Source organism: Strix aluco, chromosome 22, assembly GCF_031877795.1.
Source record: "Strix aluco isolate bStrAlu1 chromosome 22, bStrAlu1.hap1, whole genome shotgun sequence".
Lineage (NCBI taxonomy): Eukaryota > Metazoa > Chordata > Aves > Strigiformes > Strigidae > Strix > Strix aluco.
Genome location: NC_133952.1, coordinates 1,915,146 through 1,940,091, shown reverse-complemented (window position 1 = coordinate 1,940,091; position 24,946 = coordinate 1,915,146). Strand labels below are relative to the sequence as shown.

Here is a 24,946-nt window from a genome sequence, read left to right as displayed (position 1 = left end):
GATCAGACCTTTTACTGAATATGTACTGCAAAACACAGCATGTGTTAATCCAGTGCAGTATGGGGAGTCATCTCAGTAATAACTATTTCTGTGTTAGCACATCCTTGGCTGGTAGCAGACATTACATCTGAGCAGCTCTGCTAACAGTCAGTCTTGGTTTAGTTAGAACTGTTTTCATTAGTTTTACTCTCTCACCACTTCAGACAGTCTGTTTACACTTTAGATCTAACAACTACTTTCATATGCTTCGTATGCTTCCATACCCTACATTAAGTCTGATACCAAGCTGCAGGTAATTGCTTCACATTATGCAAATGAAGAACCTCTTTATTTTTTTTTTCTTGCACATAACATTTTAGTTTGCATTAATCCCAGCTGGAATTGCTACGGCTTTTTTCATCACTACCTAGTTTAATGATTCTGTTTTGTTTGTAGGCATCTACTAATAGGAAAAGAGTGGAGAATATAGCAAAGAAAAAACTTGACTCACTGATAAAAGAATCCAAAATCCGTGACTGTGAAGATCCAAACAATTTTACAGTTACCACTCTACCATCATCAGGAAAGGCTGGTCTAAAATCAGATAGCAAGAAGGTGAACATGTTTTATTGTACTTCAGTTACCCCTAGACCTGATTGTTCTTTTGTTTGTCTCTGCAGCTACATAGTATTATTATTTCATAACAATAATGCTTGTTCTTTCAAAGATGGATGTCTAAAGTTGGGCTTTTAAATCTGCTCTGAGACTCCCCAATAGCCAGCTCAGTTTATTGGAGGTGTCTGCATCTCTCATGGTACTAGTGAAACTAAACAATGCTCAGCTCTTCCCTTAAAACAAGGTAGTGTGAGTCACATGATGAATTTTATGGAGTCTATTTGCCATCAGGTCCCTGTCTCCTGTCTAGGTTAACTAGGATAATACAACTCAAGAGTAATCAGGTAGCCAAAACGTTCACCTGGGATGTGGGAGATCCAGGTTCATGTCCCCACTCAGACTGAGGTGGAACTGGGATTTTGAAGCGATGGTTTCCATTCTTGGGTGACTGCTCTGACCACCATGTATTTGGCTGTTTCAATATATAAGAAAACGTGTTCCCTTCTTCTGTATTGTTTTCTTGTAATATTTTGTCACAACATCTTATTAATACCTCATGTTGCTTATATAAAAGCTATGTTATAAGGAATAATACTTTTTGCATTTTTGTCCATTCACTAGAAGCTTCTTTTTAATTTGCTGATAATGAGATTTTAATTTGAGCTGGTTTTGTGATTCACACTTGATGCAGAAGGATAGGATAGCCTGTTATTGCAGATGAGTAATGAAATATGGCAGCCCTTCAAAATATAAACTGAAATGCTAACCACTTCTTTCTCCAAAGTCCAATGACTTTCTCGAGTGACTTCAGAGAAAGAGGTGTTTAGCATTTCCATTTGTTGTGTTTTGTTAGCTTACTGAATAAATCATTATTATTGACTTCAGATTCATAGCTGAATTCATTCAGTTAATGATGATGCCAGGTGAACATCACTGTCAGATACACAAAGCTTTTTTTCTTGCTCATACAGCAATTGGAGCATGAAATATATACATGAAATGACTTTTCAACAGAAAGAATTTTGTTTTCCATTAGAAAAAGTGCATATGAAAGTTGGGCTTTTTTTCCTTGGTTCTCTATGTTCTATGCATTTACATTTGTATTTTAATGTTATACTTAATGCTTATTTATAAAAATGTACTCAGCCTACAGGCTACACTTCATGAACTTGAGTCATTGTCATTTTAGAATTTGTAATAAAGCACAAAAAGGTTAGGAACATTGTTGCATACAAATGAAAAACATTGGAGATCTGCCAATGATAAGCAGGTATACTAACTAGGGATTAAACTAAATGAGAACTAAAAATCAGCTTCCTAAAATTTTCTATGGCATGAGTTTTGTATGTACTTTTAAGACTAATGATTTACATAATGTATTAGACAGTTATTCTTGTAAGATCCACTACAAGGCCAAGACTTCAAGAATCCTTTTGTGTAGCTGTTAACCAGAATAGTCTGTGTTTTATTAGGCTAGGAAACAATTAAGCTGTAAGATCATGTTAAAAACTAATGGAACTAATGAAATATATACATTTTTAGGGATTACAAGAATTTTCTTTCCTTCTTACCACGGAGTAGCTAGTAAAACTGTGTAATTGGCAGAAATAAGTCCTGTTAAACTTTTCAAATATTCAGCTAAAAACCAGCCTGGTGTCAATGAATGTACGTGGTATGGGGGCATTCAAACTTTGCCTGGATGAAAATAAAATTGGGGTTAGGTATTTGTGTGATTTATGTCTGCTCTGAAAGTTCCCATGGACAAAAATGATAGCAATTGCTGCCGGGATACAAGGCCTTGTACTCAGCTTGTGTTTTTTTAAAAAAAAAGTCTGCATTGTTCTACTTCAGTTCAGTTGACACTTTAGGGAGGATTGCTTCCCAAGCTACCTGTGATGATGTTCAGGTATGCTGTCTGTAGCACTCTGTTTGGTCCGCTACATTATCTTTTCTGTCTGATTGCTTTAGAATAAACTTGAGGATGATGCGGAACCCGGGGAAGATTTCAGTACCCATAAAAGGCACAGCCGGTCATTGATGGGCAGTTTTTCTAAACGCAAGGTGAGCCACTCGGTAGATTAGGTCTACACTAAGTATTGTGTTCTTGGATAGGTTTTTCTTTGCATACAGTGGTGGAGAAGAATATCATAATCACAGTGTCTGGCAGAGGCTTGGTATCAGACTGTTCACTGAATAGATAAGCTGGGTAACTGGTTATAGTTGTGCATAACAGATAGTTTCAATTTACATCAAGGTCTAAAAGTATCCAAGATCTAATCTGAAAAACATAAAAATTCATTTGCACCTTTTATCTGAGGATTTGTGATTCCTTTATAAAAAGGCCCTGACCTTGGGCTGAGTCTTCCCCATGTGCATGCATGTGGTTCTGCAGTACTGAGTATTTCAAAAGCTGTCATTTCCTATTTTCTGTAACATACTCATTGGCATAAAAAGCAGAATTGTATCCAGCTGCTCAAACTTTGATCAGACAGTTATGATATTATGGTTTTATTCCCTTGTGGCACAGAAAAAAGGAAGCAAATTGAAAAAGGCAACAAGTCTGGAAGAGGGTGAAGATGATTCGGATTCTCAAGCAAATTTAGCCAGGAGCTCTGTACACTGCAGCAGGTTTGTTAACGAGGGGTTTGGCAATTTTATTTCTAAAAAAGATACCTACATAAATGTACCCACTAAATAGACATGCTTCAGGTCTAGAACCAATTTGATGAGGGCTGCAGGTACATGACAGGAGTCTGGTATAAGGATAGATCATCAGAATGATCTCTTGGTGCCATTCAGACTAATTAGCAAAGTACAGTGGATCTTGTATGTGTTTTGAGCTGTGACAATCTCATCCAGCTGACATAAAGGTCATTTGACTGGTGGCCCAATGAATCCATTAAGGTGAATCTGCAGTGTAGCAGGTCCCCTGCTGATTTTTTTTTATTGTTTTATAATTTGCCAAATGAAGTTGCATCAACATTCAGGTGATGATTTTCTTTTGAAATTGCCTCTTCAAAAATCCTGACATCAAAGATCCTCTGCAGAATGGTTGCTTAAGCTTCAGGCTTCAAAACTAAGAAATCAGATCGAGCAGTTTTCTAGGATACTTTGGAGCTTTCTTTGGAAGGTTAGTAGATATGCTGTTAGTGATAACCTGAAGCAAGTGAGGAGGATCAGAGCATTACTTTCTTACTATTTCTTTGGGATTTAAAAAGTTTTTTTGTTAGCACTTGACTTGAGAAGTAAATGTATATGTGAATAGATATTCCACCCTTCAGTCAAAGCGAGTTAGTGTCCTCCCCACCAGACCTTAGTAGGTGAATGCCAAGAACATGTGAGCACAGGACTGACTTGTTCTGTACTTTCATGACGTTGGTCCCACTACTTCTGTGCCTTGACAGTGAAGCTTTATGTGGTATAAAACTGTTAAGTACCTCCTTGATGGAAGAAAACTTTCTTATATTTCTTTACCCTGATTTATTTTTAAATATGAAAGATAAAATTTACCCCTTAATTAATGGGAAATTAATTTGTTTTATCTTTCTAGGATAAACCGACAGAAGAAAACAATGAAGCTGTCCAGGGCACTCTCTGACCTGGTGAAATACACAAAGTCTGTTGGCATCCATGATGTTGAAACTGAAAGTAGGTTGAACTAAAAGTCTGCTGAGAATAATTGCTATACAAAGAAATTGAAAGGTTTATGTCCTTACATATCTTCTTATGAAAAGTTGGTTTTCAGTTTGTTTCTCCCCCACCTTGAAAAGATTTTAACAGAACAGCTGCACAGAACAAAGCTATACTATTTTGAAGTAGCTGATGACTTGCCATTCAGAATCCACAAAGTGAGTCTAGAGTTGTGTGACAGCTTCCATAAAGGAGAAAAAATTACTACAGGTAGCGCATGTGTAGTCTTTGCTAGCTTGTATAAAAGCTGCTACAGGACACTTACATCCTGGGAAATAGCAGAGGATTTAGTTAAGCTCCTGGGCAGAATGGTCTGAAGAGCGTTTCAAGCTTAAAGTTTAGATTTTAAAGTCAAATCTGATGAAATATCAGCATTAGATTTCTAGAATATTTCGGTTGTCTTTCTAAGTTTGCTGCATCTTATTTTGACAGGAATCAAGTTTTAGTGAAAAGTGGCAGAAGGAGAGAATTGCTTTCCAGAAAATATGCTTTCCTTGAGCAAATTCAAAAAAATCTTGGAATATTTTTTTTTTAAACTTCTTAATGAAGATTCAGGTCATTCTTTATATTCAGCTTCATTTTCCCAACCATAACTCCTCCAATAAGCACAATGATTTTGCTGTAATGTAAGAAAAACAGAGCACCTTCTGAGTGGGATACATTCAAATGATGCTTGATAGTTATAAGGAACTAGTGCTATGTAGTTTTGAATGCTTTATCTAGATAATAAATAAATAAATAAGGAGACTACTTCTAATCTCCTCCTCTCTTCTCTGTAGTCTCCTCCAGCTGGCAGGTTTCATCTTTCAGTGAAACAAAAGCCCACCAGATACTGCAGCAAAAGCCAGCACAGTATCTGCGTTTCAACCAGCATCAGTTGTCCCGCATCTACCCATCTTCTTACCGTGTGGATTCTAGCAACTACAATCCCCAGCCATTCTGGAATGCTGGCTGCCAACTTGGTGAGCAGAAAGAAAACTTGGTTATTTTTGTTTTATTTTGGGAGAGATGTTTCAATAGGAGCTCCGTAATCACCCCTTGAAGTACTCCTGAGTTCTCTGCTCATCCACCTTCACTGGCAGTTGAGTCTTCCTTGTTGCTGTCCATGTTGGCACCTGGATATATTACATCAAACATGTGTCTTACATGCAAGTAGTTGTCTGATAAATGGAAATAAATGAACTTCTCAAATGCAAGAGGACTTCAGAGTTCAGACTCTTTTGGAGAGTTTCTCTACCTGAAGCTGTGATATATATTATATGAGAATTCTTTTTCATAAAACATTTGAGTTTTTTGCATGCAAAAAGTCAAATATGAAAATGTGTTTAGGTGTCCTTCCTTTAACTTGATTCTACAAACAAGAATCTTGTTAACATACTCATTAAGTGCTATCACCTTTTTTTCTCTTTTTAATAGTTGCACTGAACTACCAGTCAGAGGGGAGAATGCTGCAACTGAACCGGGCCAAATTTAGTGCCAATGGGAATTGTGGCTATGTCCTCAAACCAAACTGCATGTGTCAAGGTAAGAAAAATGAGCAAAATAAGTGGATCACTTATTGCATGAGAAGAGTGGGTGTGGATCCTTATTATAGTTTGTTTAAAAATGCATTTCTGATGCTAGAAGCGAATAAATCAGAAGCTATCTATAACTAGATTCATCCCCAAAATTGTACTTCTTTCACATTATGTGACTTCTCATTCTTCCAGGTGTCTTTAATCCAAATTCTGAAGACCCACTGCCTGGTCAATTGAAGAAACAGCTGGTTCTAAGAATTATCAGTGGTCAACAACTCCCAAAACCACGTGATTCCATGTTGGGAGACAGAGGAGAGGTATGGGACAACTGGTGATTGTTGTGGTGTATTGGAGAAAACTTATTTCCATACTGGCTGGGCTAAGGATCAGGATTTAACTTCCTGCACTTATCTGTCAGGAGACACAGAACATGAATAAATTAGGTCATTAGCATCCTAGATCTTTAGGTGGTTTTCTTCACTTCTAAGCATCACAGCAATGGTTTGATGTTTTTCCTCTATTTGTCAATGCAGTGCCTCCTGGAGAAGCAAAAAAGGGCCAATAAGCTCATCATGATGAGTTTCTACTCACCACAGTACTCTAAATGTCCTACTTCCTCCAAAACACCGTTGAAAATAGAGCCAAGTCAGTCTGTCTCTTAAATACAGAATACTGCTGAGCTTGTCAGGCAAGGCAGGCAGAGTTACTTGGGAGTCCTTCCCTCTGCTAGCATGAATCTGCTCCTGGTCCTCCATGTAGCACAGTATTATTACATGTTTTCTTTCTGTCCTTCATTATGGCTTCTGTTGTGTGATTCTTATATTTTTGTAAAATTTTTTTTTGGTGATCCCTTATTTGTTTTATAAAACCCCTGGCAACTTCACTTGATGAAATATCAGACTAAAAGGAGCCAGATTTGCAACCTCTTGGCAACTTTTTAAAGAGGCTTTTGTCTTCATTTCTGTTCTGTTGCAATGTCATCCACGTGACTAATAAATACTAGTCTTTAATGAATGCTAGGATGAAGTTTTGTCAGAATTAAAATTTCGTTTTAGCCTTTTGCAATTAGCACCAAACCTCTCTTTCAGAGTAACAAAGAGCAAATATAACACGGACATGGGCACAAGGAACATTTATGTTCTCCTAAGCATCAGAAAGATTCTTCATTCTTGCTGAGATCACATTGTCAGTTTACGTTCTTGGTATCTGAAAGCACTAGCAAACTTTCAAAAAATCTAATAGTTGATTATAGGTACTCTTGTCTTCAGTGTTCCTTACTGGGAGATGGATGGTGGATTTGAGTGTCAGGTTGCTGTTTCAGAGGACATATAACTGAATAGGTCCAACATAGGTTTTTATATGAGCCACATCACACGCTGGAGCACAGATGAATATTTGAAAGCTACCTGCGTTTTCACACTTCTTGTGAATAAGGCTCAAGGTGTCACCCTGGGACTCAACTCTGTCAAAACTTTGACTCAACTCTGTCGTCCTTTCAGAGGACACAAGAGAAAATTATACACTAATTAAAAACTGTAGAGGTTCAGGCCAATTACAGGAATATTTCTGTAGCTACCTAGTGGAATGTAGAGACTCTGCCAGGGTGGTCCTCCTCTGTGATCACCAGAATGTCCTTCCTACTGTTGCCTTCAGGGAACTTGTAAGTCAGTTGAGGTCTCACCAGAGTCAAAGACTTCCTAGGCTTAGGTAATCACAGCAACCTTCTACATGACATGCTCTAGTTTTACAAGCTTACATTCTAAACATCCCAGAAGTGGAAGGTAGTAAGAGATGTTTACCCATCGGCCAGAGGTAAAACTCATATTTCCCATTCGTTTTGAATATTGCTTTGTCTATTGTGCCACTGTGACACTGAGACTTTCAACAGATGATTCTCATTGGGATTTTTTTAATGTTGCTGATTTAGAACATACTTACCATAATGTCTGTTTTGAATATATTTTAAAGGTTTTACTCAAATAGCCACTAAATTAGAAAATGTTCACATTCAGACCATTGTTTAAAGTTCATTTTAGAACAGAGGAATAGAATAGAACAGAGAAATGATCACAAATACATACAACATGATTATTCTAAATTATGCTTTTAGATGATTTAGCCAGAGATCTCTCATCAGCATAATAATCCATTATAGAAAGGCTCAGGACCAATAATTTTTAAGACAATGATGTTCTATGCCACATTGTAAAAGCCATGTGCTTTAATGTCATCTTTGTCACTCTTTCTTTTCAATACCTGTTATTTTCTGTTTTCCAGATCATAGATCCATTTGTTGAAGTAGAAGTTATAGGTTTACCTGTTGATTGCTTCAAAGAACAAACTAGAGTAGTTGACGATAATGGTAAGATTATGTGGTTTTCATTTTTTTTATGGCTGAAACATCTTCTTTCAGGCAAGTTTTGTTCATAAAGATAGGAGTAGATGAAATTTGGTGCCTATTATGGCTAAGCACTGAAAAATTGATGTCTTGAATTATTTGACTGAGTTGGTGTAATGTTGTGAATGTGTTGGTGTAAAACGAGTCATTTGTCTGACTTCTCATTGTGTATGAGAGGAGAGTATTTTGAGCTTGCTGTGGCCAAAAGAAAGTCAGGTTGTCCAAACACCTGTTGAAAGCAGGGCCAAATTGAAGTGAGATCCAACTCTGTTTCTTGCAGATTCTTATGCCGTTGTGTCTCCTGCTGAAGTGAGTGGAGGCACTGGATTTTGATCAAACTATTAGGAAACTTAGAATGACGTCGCAGTTTAGACATTCGTTATGTAGGCAGTCTTTTTTCTTCTTGCATCTTGTGAATGACATATCTAAAAGTTGATTCCTTCATTCCGAGGTTTCAACCCAATGTGGGAGGAAACGCTGGTGTTCACAGTACACATGCCAGAGATTGCACTGATTCGGTTCCTTGTGTGGGATCACGATCCAATTGGGCGTGATTTTATTGGGCAGAGAACGATAGCTTTCAGCAGTATGATGCCAGGTGAGAGAGAAATGGTGAAATCCCAAGTCCATTGGCTAGGACTTTTTTCTGTGATAACTGAAGCTGCAAATGGTGGATTAATGTGTGTGCATGTGTCTGCTGCAGAAATTTCTAGTTAGAACAAGAGACTGGGAGTTTGGACCCTGAGTTCTCTACCTTGGTCCACTACTGACTTGTATGGTGATGAAGACTAAATCAATTAACTCTATGGGACTAGATTTTCAAAAAATGGGTAAGATTGTTAAGCAGGATGGGTAAATATTGTGGGCTTGGAAGACTACCATATAGAATCTTTACTCCTGTTATCTCATACTGCTTTCTCCTCCATTTTCTTCACACCAGTTTTTGAAAGACAGTAGAGTTTTGATTGGCCTTATTACTGTCAGTAATAATTTACTATAGAAGAGGTAGTTACATATTCTAATGATGGGATTCAGGTTATTAAATGCCATTTTCTGTCAGTTTCCTATTTCTCTTTTCAACTCAGTCTTCTTTCACATTAAAGCTTCTTCTGTGTATATTTTTCTTCCAAAGTAAAGAAAAAAGTTTATGTTTAGGATTGAAAGCAAACATCCAGTCTCAGTAAAATGAACGTAGTTGAAATGTTTTCAGTATTAATAATGGACTGTAAGTCCCCAAGAGAGAATGTAGTCAAGTTTAAGTCATGGATTGACAGCAGCAATAATGGGCATTGGAAAAGGCAGGACACAGCTTTTTTATAAAATAGAAGGGAATGAAGAAATGGCAGTTTAGTTTGTAGAGTGGTGTGGCTCTTAGATAACTGAGTGTGGCTAGGTGATGCACAAGCCTGAATGCTTATTGCTGGGAGGAGCTGGGGAAAAAAACTGTTTAATTTCTTTTGCTGTTTGCAAAAGGGAAGTCTCTAGATGCTCTTCCTATCATCTGTTTCAGCTCCTGGTCAGCTTTGTTCACTCTGTTTCAGGTTACCGACACGTGTACCTGGAAGGTATAGAAGAGGCATCCATCTTTGTTCATGTGGCTATTAATGACATCTGTGGTAAGGTGAGTGCCTTCAGGGCAGCGTGCTACAGCTTGCTTTTGTACTGAACTGACAGGATTGTGTATCGCACTAGGGAAGCCCCGTGGGTGAAGGTCCAAGCTAACGTATTTGTCCAGTGAGAGTAAACTTCATCTCTGTGATTGTCATGGTAGCCTGAGATCTTTCTAAATATACATAGAGATAGAGGAAAATCATAAGGAAAGTTATAAAAAGAGATTCTTGCAGTGCCTTTTTGAGGGAGCCATAGGGGAAGGTTATTTCATTCCAACATACGCACATTTATATAAATAAGTGTGATTGTGTCCAATACAGTGAGTGCACCTTGCTGAACAAAAGGTTATACACCTGCACTGTAAGTGCTTGTTGCCTGCAAAGCTTATTCTATAAAGGCCCTGTCTGTCTGATGCTTTCATATTTTAAATTTAATTAAATTCTTAAGGATTATTTGCTTCGGGGTTTTCCCATAATAACACTTAAAATGAAGAGGAAAGATGATCCTTGTAATAGTTGTTGAACTTATTTTCACTTCTTATCTGTTATTAAGAGTGTGTTTGCTTCACGTGCAGGAAAAATACAACTATCTGGGTGCTATATCTAAATTCACGTGAATAACTCCAAGCTGAAAGTAAAGCCCTAACTTCAAATTTTTCCTAGGCCAGCTCAAAATGAGAGAGCTTCTCCCCTCGCAGTGCACTGGATTTAGTTCCTTTTATAGTATTAATTTCAATGAAATTCAGGTAGCTAAGTATATTACAGTGCTTCGAGAATCTCAGAACCAGATTATATCGCAATGACAGGCTGAGCTTTCTGCAGCAAGCTGTAATATCAGCATCGTGGCAGCAGGAGGCGGCATTGAATAGGCTGGGAATTCTGAGTTCCTTTTCGTGGGGTGCTGTTCCTCTAAGAGGAATTAAAGCAATTCTTAAAAAGAAAAGCAGCTTTTTAAACTGCTAGATTTTAAATACAAATTTTTGTGGGATGAAACAGATAAGTCCCAGGAAAGCTTCGTTTGGTATTTATAGGAATAAGGGCTGTTTCTGGAAAGAATGTCACTTTAGACATTTTAGCTCAGTTCCTACTTTTTTTATTTGATGTCTAATGCAAAACCTTTAGGCAGGTACAGCTTCATCCTGACAAGAGTAGGGGTCTTGCCTGAAACTCCCTGTGGTGGCATTATGAATCTCTGTGAATTTAGCTCTATTAAGCAAGACACTTTAGAAGACTTAGGTGAAAGAGGTGGGTGGTGTTGGCCTGAGCAGGGCACAGCAGATGAGCAGTGTTTAATTTTGGACTGTAGGGCCTCTCACAGATAAAAGGTTAGCACCCAGGTCGTGATAAAAAGCTCATTTAGTCCCTGGCTTCAGGGAAAAGTGATGGCAGGCTGAACATTTCAATGCTAAGATCTCTTCTGACTATATTTTTGGGTTCAAGGGAACTGTATAGGACATAAGTCATGCCTGTTTTGACTGTGGGTAGGGATGTCATTGTCTCAGTAACCTTACAGGCACTTGCTGTAAGACACTTGGCACCGATTCAAACAGCTTTAAATTTTGTCATGAACTTCTTTGGACTTCCTGTGTTCAGATCTATTGCTCTTGAATAATTCTATCAAACTTGTTGTAACAAGAAAGTCAGATAGCTCAGCCTTGGGCGTGAGGCAGTGGGAATTGGATTGATCTGGTTAGTGACTGTGTCCCTCACCTATGCTGAATGAAAGCAGGCGTCTCTTTGCTATATGCATCCAGCAGAGAAGACAACTGCCCTGGCCAGTCCTACTCATTCTTTTTGTAAGTTCTTCTTTTCTGTTCGGTTCTTAGTCAAAGTGATGGAGAATAGGCAAATTCTTCTCCTCTTCCCAGTGTTGTGTGCATTCATGGTGCTCCAGTTTGCTACTTTCAGGTGACGTCCCCTGCACCGTTCTTCAGTCCTATTGTAAAGTTAGCAAAAATTCAGTCTCCTTCATTGGAAGTCAAAGTCTGTAGCTTAGTATCCACTGGCAAATGGGATTTTTATATAAAAGACAAACTGGGTCTGCCTGCCTTAATCACTGATTAGTTAACCTCATCAACTTCCAGGTCACCTCAAATCCTCTTTGGCAATATTGCAAGGCATTATCTCTTTTTTTCATCCTTACTTTTACCTAGCCTTTCATAATTTTTTGCTCTTACTGGATTCTTCATGAGTAACTGGCTGGTGGTAGTTATAATTTGTAGTAGGGCAACATGCCCGTTTAAACTTTGGCAGCTATTTTGAGAACATTAGATTTTCTTGGTGTTTTAAACAACTGAAAGACCCTTGTGTATCATGGTGTCTCCTCCCTGTCCTTATCCACTAGCTTCCAATCTACTGCACTGATTTGTGTTTTTGATTTGCTTTATTCCGTTTTCATGTTCTAAGTCCACTAGACATCCCTTATTGCTTCTCATTATCACTGCAGTCTCTTTGGATTTGCTGGTGTTAAGATGCTGGTGCTGTGCAGCGATGTGATTAAAATACAAGCATTTGGAAGGACAGCTTGTGTGTGTTGGTTTTAAATGTATAATTTTTAATAAAACCTACTGAAAACATGGAACAAATATTACACAGCCCTTTTTGTTTTGGTCTCTGAATCATGTTCTGCTTTGATTGGTCAGTTAATGGGGCTCTGTTAAAACTAGAGTTATTCCTCTGTTTCTCCTCTCTTAATTATGGGCAGCAAAATCACCACAGTTATCAGCCTGGTTTTACCCATCCTTTATGAATCCAGATATTCTAAAGCAAGCATTAACCTTTTGGGGCTTTTTTCTAAATGTAGATATTCTACCTGCTCAGTAGCTTGGTATTACTAAAGCAGAGTCTTAGACTTTTTTTTTTTTTTTTCACCTTAACTTGTGTTTAACTGAAATCTCTTTTAGATTGCACTATTTCCTGGAGACGCTTTTCTTTGTCTCTGTCTCTTCTGTAGTCTATTCATGTATTGCAGAATTTCTTGTGGTTTTCTAGATGTGCATATCTCTGAGATCCTCCCTCACTGTTATTTTGCCTTTACTTTGTCTGTTTGTAATTTCAGTGGGCTTCTCTATGTCAAAAAAGTCTACTTTTAGAAGCAGAGCATTTTTAGACGCCTTGAAGGTACCCCCTCCTGTCTCAGGGAGGTGTAGTGACCACCACCACACACCTGCATGCCTCTAACTAGTTGCTTCATTAGCATCAATGTTTCCTTATTAGCGTTTTGAAGCTCTTCAACTCATGTAAGGAATGACTTGGTCAGTTCTGTTGGGTCATTGATCAGCCAGAGAGCCCTCCATGTATGAAGCAGATCCAGGATAAAAGTCCTTCTATACCCACCCTTTTGCTCTTTGAGTCTCTACCTCTACTGTCTTTTCTCTGGCGTACTAGAATACAAACCACTTCTTTCACATGGAAAAGAACATTAATAGTTAATTGTTTGCTAAATTGTGGGAAAGCCTCTTGTGCTGTTTTTCAAGTCTGCTTTAAAGAATGAAAAAGCCCTGTAAAAGCTGGACTAGAAGCTGAAAGCACATGTTCTGGATCTCCGTCAAAATGGCTCTCTTTTTTTGTTTTCCTTTTTCTTAAAACTTTTTATTTCTAAGTTAACCAAATTTGTCTTTGGGTTCTTGAATCACTCCACTGATTCAAGCAAGAGTGGCTAGCTTAACAAAGATGCACCAAATAAGCTAGAATGATACCTGGGGCCCTGCACTGCGTCACCCATTCCATCAGTGCTTTGCTTTTATTTTTGTTGGATGTTATTTGTGTGTGTGTATGTATGACAATTTTTTCTGGGTTTTGCAAATATTTATATGGTCTGATTTTTACAGCAATAAATTCATGTACTTGCCAACTTGTCTCCATTGGAACAGAATGGTTTTTTCACTTCATTCCTTAACAAATACATAATCTCGTTTTGAAGCTTTCTAGTGAAAATGAATCCACAATGATCTAAGCAGACTATTCAATAGTCTGGCTCTCACAGAAGGTTTATTAAGATTCAAATTACATTTTCTTTGCCTTGTGTGGGAAAAATCAATCCCTGCCTTCTTTACCTTATCTATATATACTTTTAAAGGCCATTTTAGGTCTCTTTCTAAACATCTCCTCCTCGCGCTGGATCTTGGCATGTGGTAACTAAACTTCAGTCAATTATAAAATTAATATTCTGAATGCTTTCACTGGGCTTTGTGTCAGACAAATAAACCTTGATCCTGTATGCCAGATTGTGCAGGACACTTAAGAATAAAAGCAGCTTTTAACGCAAGCTTACTGTACAGTGCAGCTAATTTCTATCCATTCAGACCTACAAAGCAAAATTTGAAATGTGTGAGCATGCACTCAAATATTTTGGGGTGAAAGACAAACCACTGTAATTTAAATGAGACATTTCTGTGCCATTGTTTGGCACTGCAGAAATGTGGCCTCACATGGCATCACAGTGTAAAAATTGAACTGACAGCAAGTGCCACCAAGCATGGATGCTGGTCACATTTTATCATGGGTTTCTTACAATGTGTTTCAATCATAGGCTTATGTACTCTATTTTTATTCATTCTTTATGCTACAGCTACTAAAGAGAGTTTGATCTCACTGGGAAATAAAGGGAACAAAGGAGGAGAAGTAGATTAGAAGGGAAATACCTCTTTCTCGAAGTGATTTATGTGTATGAGGCTCTATGTACAGAGCAAAACCAACATACTCTTTGTCAGGCGTCAGCCTCTTGCTTTAAAAGTTGGCAAGTACACCTGGAATGTTTACAGGAATGCTGAAACTGTTTCACTGAAATGTAAATCAATTGTATGATGGCGGGAGATTTATGATGGTGAATATATATGTTTAATGCTTGAATAAGTACTGAAATATATGAAGTACTGTATTGTCATCCTGACTAACTTCGCTTGTTTATAGTGTGTTTCTTCAGTGATGAAAACATACATGAGTGTCTTTGGATAAGTGTTGTATGGTAGGAAATTACCAAATGCAATCACACAGGTAGAAAGTGAAATATTTGATGATCATTTGTCATGCATATAGTTCAACTGCTATTCATGACAGTGCTCAATTCAACTGAAGTGTAGATCTGCTTTATACTGAAAAAACCCAATATTCTTACATCCACTCTTCATTTCCCAACACTTCCTATAGAATGTAAATCTCCATTTGAACATCTGATTTATTATTATCTGGTTTAAGTCAAGAATATTCTTTAGCTTAAGAGGTCACTATCAGCTAAATTCTGTAACCACCTCATGTAGTATGACAAGTAAAATCAAACTTACTTTAAATTAACTTTTTTAAATAACCAACATTTCTATAGCTTATTTTGTGGTTTGTTTTTTTTTTTTCTGTTTGTGCTGTTTATTTACTCAGTGCATTCAGTTTTCTTCCAGAGCTGCGACCTCTGTTCCATGCCACAGATTTCTTGTCTAAAGTATGAGTGCTAGTCACCATCTCCAGTTTGAGACAGGAAAAATTAGGTTTGACAGCATCTGATATCCAGTTCTGCCCAAGTATGTTCTGCACAAGGCAGATAATTCAGCTCTATGTTTCCAATTTAATTTAAATCACTAGCAATTCTCATTCCCCCAGTCCTAATGTGTTTAAGTCTACAAAATTACAGGTGATCTATTTTATTGAAAAATGTGCTTACTTTATTTTTTTTTTAACTACTGCATTTTCCAGCTGGACTGAACTTGGGCAAGGCCCCAAAGCTAGTAATGACACTTCAAGATAACAGAAGCTTGCAGCATCTCTTGCTTTATTTTTCTTATGGTGTGATGCAGAAGCCTTGTTCAGGATTTCCTAGTAGAGCGCAGTTTGCTAGATTGTGAATTCACGGTGCAGAAGCTAGGTTGTACTAATTCCTCCGTGGCCATTCAGAGGAAGCATTTACACCACATACTTTAAATCCGTATGCTTTGGGTGCCCAGATTAGAAAGCTGGTCCCTGTGCTCTCCCTCTATGATCTGTGGTGGTCCTCTCAGAGGTGGTTCAGAGCCAGAACCTGTTTTAACTCTTCCATGTTGCCCTTGGAGAAGTACTGCTGTTCTAGTTGATGACTTGGGGAATCTAGGAGACTTGTATCTCAGCTTAAGGGGGGGCTGGGGGTGGATTTACATTTTGTATAATTATAACATAAATGCTCAGGAGTAGATTTATGTTCATTTCCAAGAAACTTTTTCTTTAAAGAAAAGACGTTTACAACAAATCTGCAAGTCTCCACTTACCCTCAGATTGCTGTAGTGAACTGATTTCCTGTGCCTCCTCCAGGTTCTGCAGTATATCCATGTCATTGAACTGCTGGGACAGAATTGTTTTAAATGTGCATATTGTGTTGGAAAACTGACCCATACCTCAGGAGCTTTGTGTTTAAAAAAACCAAAACCAAACAACAAAACCCCAGAAAGCTGTCTTGCTAAAAAGGAAGCACTCTGAATTTAAAGAGTCTGAAATGTGTGGCATTATGAATACCTCAAGCTTTGTGGCTTTTAACACACACTGAGAAACTCTTCAGCTTTCAGAATTAGATTACTGTAGGCTGAAGTATTTCCTTTTTTTCTTACTTTTTCTTTTCAATATCTAATAATTATGTTTATGTTGTAAGTAGCTATGTGCTAGTAAATAAATGATGACAAATGATGATAATATGATGACAAATACAGAGATAAGCCTGGCTGGAAAATTTTATCTAAGAACATAGTTGAGCAAAAAAGATGTGAAATTTTGCAAAGCTGCTGTTACTGATTTTTTAAATTTTTAATCTCTGTCCTATTTCTGGTTTACTTCTCATGCTGATGATAGGAATATGGCAGGAGACTCTGTATGGGCGTGCATATGTGAACTGGTCATTTGTACATGAGTTCCTGCACCCAAAGGAAGAAATTTGCATTTTCTATTAAGGACTTCTTTTTTTTTCCTTTTTTTTTTTTTTTTAATTTTCCAGGCCAAACAAGCTCTAGGTCTAAAAGGCCTGTTTCTCAGAAATCCAAAGCAGGCCTCTCTGGACAGTCATGCTGCTGGTCAGCTCCATCGCAAACATTCCTTTAGCAGCCACATCTTGAGGCGGACAGCCAGTGCACCCACCAAAAGCCAGAAGAAGAACAAGAAGGGCTTTCCTGAAATTGCTTTTGACACAAAAGACAACAGCTCTGAAGGGGCTGCTGAAGACCGCGAAGTGGAAGCTGCCTCACAGCCTCGCTTTGAGCAAGAACCAGAAAGTGCTTCTCTGTCACCAGCTCCCCAAGATGGTGCCAGTGGGGAGGTACATGGCAAGGGGTTGAAAGGTAAGGCCCATAGTTCTCGTAAAGCCAAAAGCCCAAGTTGTGCTCGAGGGGGTGCTGCTTTCAGTGAACCCCTACGGAGGTCTAACAGGGTCCGGCTTCAGGAGCACCAGAGCGAGAAGCAAAGCGTCTTTGCACGCTGTGCCATCAACAGCTCTGGTAGGATTGGAGTGGCCACCAATTGCATGAAATGCATGATTGGTTCCAAAGAAAGCCCAGATCTAGAATGCAAGTGGAGCGACCATCCTACCAGGCCTCTTGCTAAAGATGTACTTCACCATGAGCAGTATAGCAGTATAACTGGAGAAGAGAGGTTAGAGCTAAAAACCTGGGGTGTTAAAGGTCAGCCCAGGCGGCAATCAGATGCGCAGTCTTGCAGCAGCCCTGGAACTGCTGATGATCTAACAAGGACCACCCAGTCTTTTGTGACCCCAGGGAAGAAAAATGTTGAATCTAAATGTCACGGAATAAAGGCTCATTCCCGGCAGCGGTGGCAGTGCCAATCAGGTGGCAAGTATGGAAGCACTGTCAACTTGGTGGCAGCCAGCAATGGCTCTATATCCTCCAACTCCAGCAGTCTAGAAAGCCTTGGAAGCCCAGAATTCCCCAAGCTCTGGTCTGAAACTTCTCGAAGGCAAGTGGGCACCCTACAGAGGGAAATGAATGCCTTGTTCGTTCAAAAATTGGAGGAAATTCGAAGTAAATCCCCTATATTCTTTACTGGTAAGACCAGATTTTCTTCACCCTTCTCCACCTTAGATCACATCATTGTCTCAGCTTCTGCATAGCATCTTTACTTAGAAGCTCCTGTATGTTGTTTTGCTATCAAGAGCTCTTTTTCTTTATTTTTGGCAATGACAGAAAAAAAGTCTGCATAAATATTTTTATTTTATTTTTTAGATGTGTCTGGTGTAGATTAGTCCTTTCCATGCCTAGCTAACCATCTGCAGTAGTAAAGCTGTCAATAGTCCATGGATGTTTGGATTGTTTGTTCAGGGTTTTTTGTCTCCTTGGGTTTTTTTAGTGAATGTGGTATGATACTAAGTAAATTTTAAGATCCAAACCAGAGCATTAAATAGAGATTGAATATGGGAAACTCATATTAACAAACAATATTTCCATTAGTGGTAGTTGTGCTTCACTGAGGGATAACCACATCAGAAATGATATCTAATGTGCACTCTGCTACCAATAAAACCAGTTCCTTCCTCAGAGAACTTGCAGAATCACTACCATTGGTTCAGGGATTACCAGATGGAGTTCTCTGGTCTGGGTTATTCAGAGATCACATTTTACGACATAGCAGACCATTCTGGTCCTAAATGCATACATCCCCAGTATGCAAACATTATAGATGTGCTTAATGTTATGTATATGATTTGACTGGAACCTGAGGGCACAGTTGCATAATCTAAAGAAGCAAGGTGTGTGATCTGATGTTACTTGACATCAGCCAAGCTAGGTGGCCTGTTAGCATTTCCCAACTGCAAAGTAGAATGTGTCCATTTAAAGGAAGGCTGCTTGAGCCACAGCCAGAAACATGCACGTGGTCTCTGGGATCACACAACTGTGTCTGCTCACGAACTGTATGTGTGTGAAGATAGAAAATGAGAACAGAGGCAATCAAGATAAATATTTTAATAAGGAAACTGGCTTTTTTTTTTTTTCCCCCTGATTTGGCAGGGAGGAGAGGGAAGGAAAGATATTTCAACAAGATTTTCTCTGTTTCATAGAATTGTGAAGAGACAGCCTTTGCCTATGACTACAAGAGCTTCTCTTCAAGTCCCTCCCCCTCCCTCTTAATTGTCCAAGGAATTTGGACATTGATGGTTACATTTTCAGGAACAGTTAAGTGACTTTGGTGCTTCTTAAGATGTGCTCCCTTTTTTAGTAATAGATTCTGATTGCCCATCTATAGTGGGCTTATTTGAAAGCCTCATACAGAAATTTAAAATATTCTATTTGTTTAATCAATTTATTCTGGTTGGGTGTCTGCGATTTATTTCTCTTTTTAAATTCTTTTTTTTACATATTTTTTCCTATCTCTGCTTTGAGCTTTTAGGAAAATACAGGACAATGGGAAGGGGGAGGGGAGAAGTTTGCCGGTTCCCATGACTTGAAGTTAATCCAAAGCAGCAGAACTCTTTCTATGCCTAAATTATTGGCATTAGGCTTTTCATAAGCTCTGAGTAGTGTGACATATGAAACCATTTCCCATTATCAGTGCCAGCTCCCCCGCCAGCCCCCCAAGTCACTAAATAAATATTGTGATATGCTTGAAATTTGATTAAATCCATCTGACTTCTCAAGCATGGAATCAGCAAACCTTTAAAATGGTGAAGTAGTCACTTGGACTGGATGATGATGATCCAGTGACAAACACTATGGTTGCACAAACAGCATGCTTTCCCCATCTGCCTGCTATTTTAGTGCCTTGGGCCAAGAAACCAAGGAAACCAACAACGTTAGCCTAATATGGCTGCATTTCCTAATTAACATTCTGTTGATGGGAAGTGCCACAAGGATGAGACAGGAAACTATAGTCTCTAGTTGTCCCCTTTATGGCAACGGCATTACAGTTTCCAGTATTTTGCCTTGTAAGTGTGCCTTAATCTATGCTGATGGCCTAACCTGGATGGGGAGAAGGAGCTCAGTGGTCTGAGCAGCTCTGGACTCCTCCCGATACTCCTCCAGATACTGCAAATCTGTGTTGTGAATGGTGGATTTTGCTTTTGGGCCTGTGTGCCTTCTTCCCTTTTAACCCTCCCAACTAATGTGGTACAGGCCACCAAACAGCTGTCCCCATTGTTAAGCTTCTTGTCCCTAGGCTGGATGGGAAATACTGGTGCCGAAGGCAAAGGCCCAATCTTTCCTTGACATTTTTTGGTATTGCAGATGATCTTTTTCCATGGCATTAGCAGAGGGCTTTGGAGAAGAGGAAGCTAGCTTCCATTCCCCGTCCAGTGGAGTGCATTTCTTGAACAATAGCAAAAATTGCTTTTTATTGTTCTACAACAAAACAATGGACTTAATATGTGTCCATTTATGGACTCCATTGAGTGCTCTGGTTGGTCGGAAATTCTTAGGATCCTACAAAAATGTGTGAATATTTCTGTGTTTCCCATCCCTCCCTCAGCACTTATTTATCCCATTATCTGTACCTGCCTTCCCTACATTAACTGGATTTTTCCTCTGTTCTGTCCTATTATTCCACATGCACACTCTCTCTCCTTAGTTAAGAACTGAAAGGACAAGCAAGTCAAAGGTAACTGTCTACTGAGTGTCACTGATTCAAGCACCTTGTTGCCTGTGGTCCTGGTTTTTGTTTGTTTCTTGTCTTATAATTATCTGCTCCTAGATTCTTAAGTTTGTTGTCTTGCTCAGTGGTGCTTTGCTAGCTCTCGAATGCATGTCTGCGTTGTGGTTTGGAGATGTGGGAAAGTCTTTTTGGCATGGTTGCTTTGGCTCTTAGGGTACAGGTTGTAAACATTGCAAAAGGATGGAGCATTTTCTTCAGGTACTTGGTGGCTGTAGTGGTTCTTCAGGATTGTACTGTCAGACTGGTATATTGTTTTTTGAAAAAGAAATAACACGTTTTAGGAAAACAAAGTTAGTCTGTTTAAAGTTTTTATTTTATTTTTAAAAAGCACGTTGACTACATCCCACTCTGTGCATACAGATCATTTTATTTATAATCTGCTCCAGAAGCCCTGTGCTGCTTCTCTCCTGAGCAGTTGATCCTTGGGATCATAGCTGTTGGTGGGGCGTGTTCTGATTATTACACATAGTCTGGTTATGATCTGATACACTGACGTGTTTAAGTGCTGGAAGGAAGGAAAAGAGCAATTCAAGTGGTGCTGGACAGTAGAGGAAGAAGAGTTAGTTTATGAGAGAGGACACAAAGAAATTGATGGGTACAATTGTTGTTGAATAAGATAATCAGAAAAGTAATATGGTGCCACTATGCATGGACTGAGATTTTTTGAAAACAGCAGGGCTGTTGGCCAGCTAAAACTGAATGAGCGGAATTTTTTGTTGCCTTTAGGCAGGTGTTTGAAATCATGAGTTATTTTAAAAATCATGATTAATATATGTGACTACTACCTTAAAAACAAAATGATAACACATAAAGAATGAATCTTCAGCTAAACTGCGGTTTGTAATAGCTAATTAACCCTGTATCTCTGTTTTTCTTGTTTCTTTCTTTTTCCTATCTTTTCATGTCTCCCAAGTAGATGTCTGCCATTTCTCAATACAGAGGTCAGTCACTTCTTTATGCAGCCTAGAAACTATCACTGAAGAGCCTGTTATTGCCAATGAAAACCATCATGCCAGCCTTTTCTTCCCTCTGCCCATTACTCCTTACAGTGATTCTGAAGAAGGGTCTGTGTCTGATCATTCCACTGAATCTCGATCAGAAGTAAGCAGCACATCCACCCAGCCTCAAGAATCTCTACTCACTAAAGAACAAAGAACAAACCTGGCTGCAGAAGACCAAGTGCAGGTAGCCACAAGAGCAGCTGACACAAGTTTAGTAGTCCAAGAAGATGAGAGGACAAGCATGGCAGGATGTCTCAAAGAAGCAAACGGTTGGACACAGGTGGGCAGTAGAGCTGAAGAGCAGCACGGGTTGGCAGTGCAGCCTCAGGAAGCCTGGCTGGTGGTGGCAGCAGGTAACGCTGCCGGCCAACCTGCTGAAAACTGCCAGCAGCAAAGGGACCAACCAGGTCAGGTATTAAGAGACATGAAAAGCACCGTTGAATCCAAAGGGCAAAAACTTGGTGCAGCAGCTGTTCTACTGCAGCAAACCAACGTGATTAACAGTACACAGACCACTTTGCCCCCAGATACTTTCCAGAAAGCCCAGGCTGCACAGGCTCTACCTGTTTCTGTTTCTCAGACGAGCTCTTACATGTTAGTAAGAAGGTCAAAGAGCGAAGGACTGAAGATGACAGACTCCTCAGCCTTAATAAAAATTCCTAGTAGCCTGTCTCCAGCAGCAGAAGTATACTTTGATGCCACTGTTAATGACCGGATCTGGAGCAAGCTAGATTGCAGCAACCATCGTGACAGCATGTCTTCCTCTTCCAGCATGTCCTCCAATGACACTGTGATAGATCTCTCTCTACCCAATCTGGCTCGCAAAAGCCTCCCAGATCTTGGCATCCGTCATGACAATTTTGAGCCCCTCACCATAAGAAAGGGTATGCGCCCCCGATCTGCTACAACATCCTGTAACGAGATGCCAATGGTGAGCAAGAGCAAATCCAATCCTAACCTGAGGTCTGGCCAGCTGCCAGCAGATGAATTGTGCCCCCGTCCTCTTGCCAGGAGCCCTCAAGATGCATTCTCATCCATTCCTAGAAGGCACACCTGGAGCAGGCTGTACATAGAAAGTCTCAGACAGTCTTCTAACAAATCCAAATCACACGATATGGTTGGGAATAACCAGGCAAAATCCAAGAGTCTTGGAGACCTTACCTCTGATGATTTTGTGTGCACTTTTGAAAGCAAATACCGTAGCATCAGCAGGAGTTTTGTCACTCGCTCAATGCGGGAGCAGCGCCGCTCTTCAGGCCTGAGATCCTCAGGCAAACCCCAGGACGAACTGACAGAGCAGCTGAAGAAGCTGACAGCCTTTCAGCAGGAAAACGATATCACTTCCCCTATCAGTCTTGATCCAACTGAATCTGAAGAGGAAGGGGAGAGCCTGGGACTCCTTCGCAGGTCTTCATCTCGCAGTCAGAGCCGGGTGCGGTACATTGCCAACAGGGCTAAGCAAGCTCAGGAGAGACAGCGGCTGCAGAGCCTGGGCCAGCTCAGCGGGAGCCCCATCGAGGAGAGGGGAAATCCAGAGGGAGCCTGCAGCGTCGCAAAAGCAGTTTGTATGGATATAGCTTCTCCTGCCGTGTTTACACCCCAGCCTAAGAACCAAACTGATTATAACGCTGACACAGAAGTCTTCTTTATGCTGAAACTGTAATTCTGGGGAGCACTGAATAAGGCAATGTTTACATTCCTGTCAAAACAGAGGGACCTGAGAGGCACCAAATATCCTCACATGGCTTAGTGCTTCCTGGCCTTCCCTTGATTGTAAGGGTACTTCTATCGTGACTCCAAAAAAATAGATAAGTGTTAAATTTGTCAGCAGTTTGTGGAAATATAACAAGTGAAATCGAAGACTTATATTTTTACAGTCCTAATGATCTGACCTCCTTTTTTTTTTAATTACACTTTTTCCAGTCTCAAATTTGGCCTCTTTTGTATGTGACCACTTCTTGCATTTGCAGTTTACTCTGTGCAGATCTCACGTTCTTTACTAATTTCTGCAATTGCTTCTTATAATAGGTAAACATCTATGTGATGTTAACGACAGCTAAGGTAAATTTTGCTCTTACAAATTGTGGATCCATGAAAAGAGGCTAGATTTAAAATCATGCTCCTTCTGTTTTATTTTTTGGAAGAGCTTCAGGCTTCTGAAGGTGTCTTCTCTGGGAAATACTCAAAATTGCAGTGTGATTGTTTCATGAATTAATAATGTCATAGATAAAGTCCATCTTCCGTCATGGACCTGTTTATTTTAGTGAAAATCCGTATTGTCTCACTCTTTGAAGAAGAGCTCTCACTATGTTCCAAAGCAATGCTTTTTTAAACCAAGCTTGTTTATATATATAAATATATATATACATCTGTGTGTATGCAAACATACGTCTGCACATATATGTACACATGCACACACTTAAACTGAACTGTGACTGTTCCTCGTCTCAAAACATCATCTGTGGGAATGAGACAGGAGAGAGAAGGGAATTACTAAAAATAGACAGGAAATATCTCCTGACTTTAATTCAGAAATGGCTAAAAAGCATGCTAGTCTTTTCTTGAAAACAGCACCCTCCCTTCTTTATGGTATTTTAACAATGCTGCTGTACATAGCACTTTTTGGATGAATTTTACTATTTCTGTATTGCACTGCCATGCAAAATTTTCAATGATATGTTTTAAAAAAAAGAGATATTTAATTTTTTTAGATGGACATATTTAGAATTAAATACCAGCCTAAACATAATAATTTTTCCTCCCCATTTTTTTTACTTTTTATTTTTAGGGATGTCGTCCCATCCCCCCAATTATTATGTCATTTATTATAGATGTACATTTTATCAGTGATGGAGAAGAATGTTTACTGAGATGCATTTTAAAGAGAAACAGAGGTTTAATTTTATTTCAGTCTGCATAGAGTCCCTATTATTGAGAGGATATTTTGCTTTTTTATGTAATGATTCTTTTGTGTATACTGCAAAATCTAAAAATTTGTTTGTAAAACCACCTTACACTACTAAAATAAACATATTTAACCTTCCAGCTATTGACTCTTTAGCTGTAACATAATACTTTTTCTATGCTGTCTAGAGGTTTGTGGTGTATAAACATGGTTAATTCTATCTGCCTTGTTTTAAGAATTCCTTAGTGGGTAACATCTAATTTTACTCTGTTTCAGAGTGATAGCCATTTCAGATCCAGCTCAGATTTTCTCAGGTCCACCAAAACACGTGCAAGCATTGGTAGAGACTGGCATTCTGTTGTTGGGTGATACACGGCACAGGGCTTGTTCTGAAGCAATGCCTTTGGTTGGCAGGCAGTGATGGCTGTAGATGGGAATTCTAGGGGAACTCGTAGTTAGTAACCAAACAGACATAATCCAAGGACCTAATCTATTCTGTTACAGCTCTCCAAGATAGATAGCCCTGTTTCATCACTGAGGTTGTTTAAAGTCTGGCTGAAAATACTGCAGCAAAAATTTACTCTTCACCCGTCTCATTCAAAAATCTCTTCTCTTCCTGTCCCAGCAAA

The 24,946-nt window shown here is 39.2% G+C and overlaps 1 protein-coding gene across 4 annotated transcripts in view; it reads left to right on the top strand.

Moving 5' to 3' along the window:
* PLCH2 (phospholipase C eta 2) overlaps window positions 1–23,104 on the top strand; it is a 98,345-nt gene extending 75,241 nt beyond the window's left edge. The window contains exons 11-24 of one of the 4 annotated variants that reach the window (XM_074848353.1): window positions 436–594; window positions 2,563–2,655; window positions 3,122–3,222; window positions 4,145–4,242; window positions 5,064–5,246; window positions 5,701–5,808; window positions 5,994–6,118; window positions 8,079–8,163; window positions 8,651–8,797; window positions 9,741–9,820; window positions 16,756–17,815; window positions 20,328–20,357; window positions 21,328–21,352; window positions 21,461–21,675. In XM_074848353.1, the coding sequence (XP_074704454.1) occupies window positions 436–594; window positions 2,563–2,655; window positions 3,122–3,222; window positions 4,145–4,242; window positions 5,064–5,246; window positions 5,701–5,808; window positions 5,994–6,118; window positions 8,079–8,163; window positions 8,651–8,797; window positions 9,741–9,820; window positions 16,756–17,815; window positions 20,328–20,338 (2,250 nt within the window). In that variant the 3' untranslated portion in view covers window positions 20,339–20,357; window positions 21,328–21,352; window positions 21,461–21,675. Of the gene's footprint in view, window positions 1–435; window positions 595–2,562; window positions 2,656–3,121; window positions 3,223–4,144; window positions 4,243–5,063; window positions 5,247–5,700; window positions 5,809–5,993; window positions 6,119–8,078; window positions 8,164–8,650; window positions 8,798–9,740; window positions 9,821–16,755; window positions 17,816–20,327; window positions 20,358–21,324 lie in introns of all 4 variants that reach the window. The other 3 variants (XM_074848354.1, XM_074848352.1, XM_074848350.1) reach the window with 3 other exon arrangements.
* The last annotated feature ends 1,842 nt before the right edge of the window (window positions 23,105–24,946 follow it).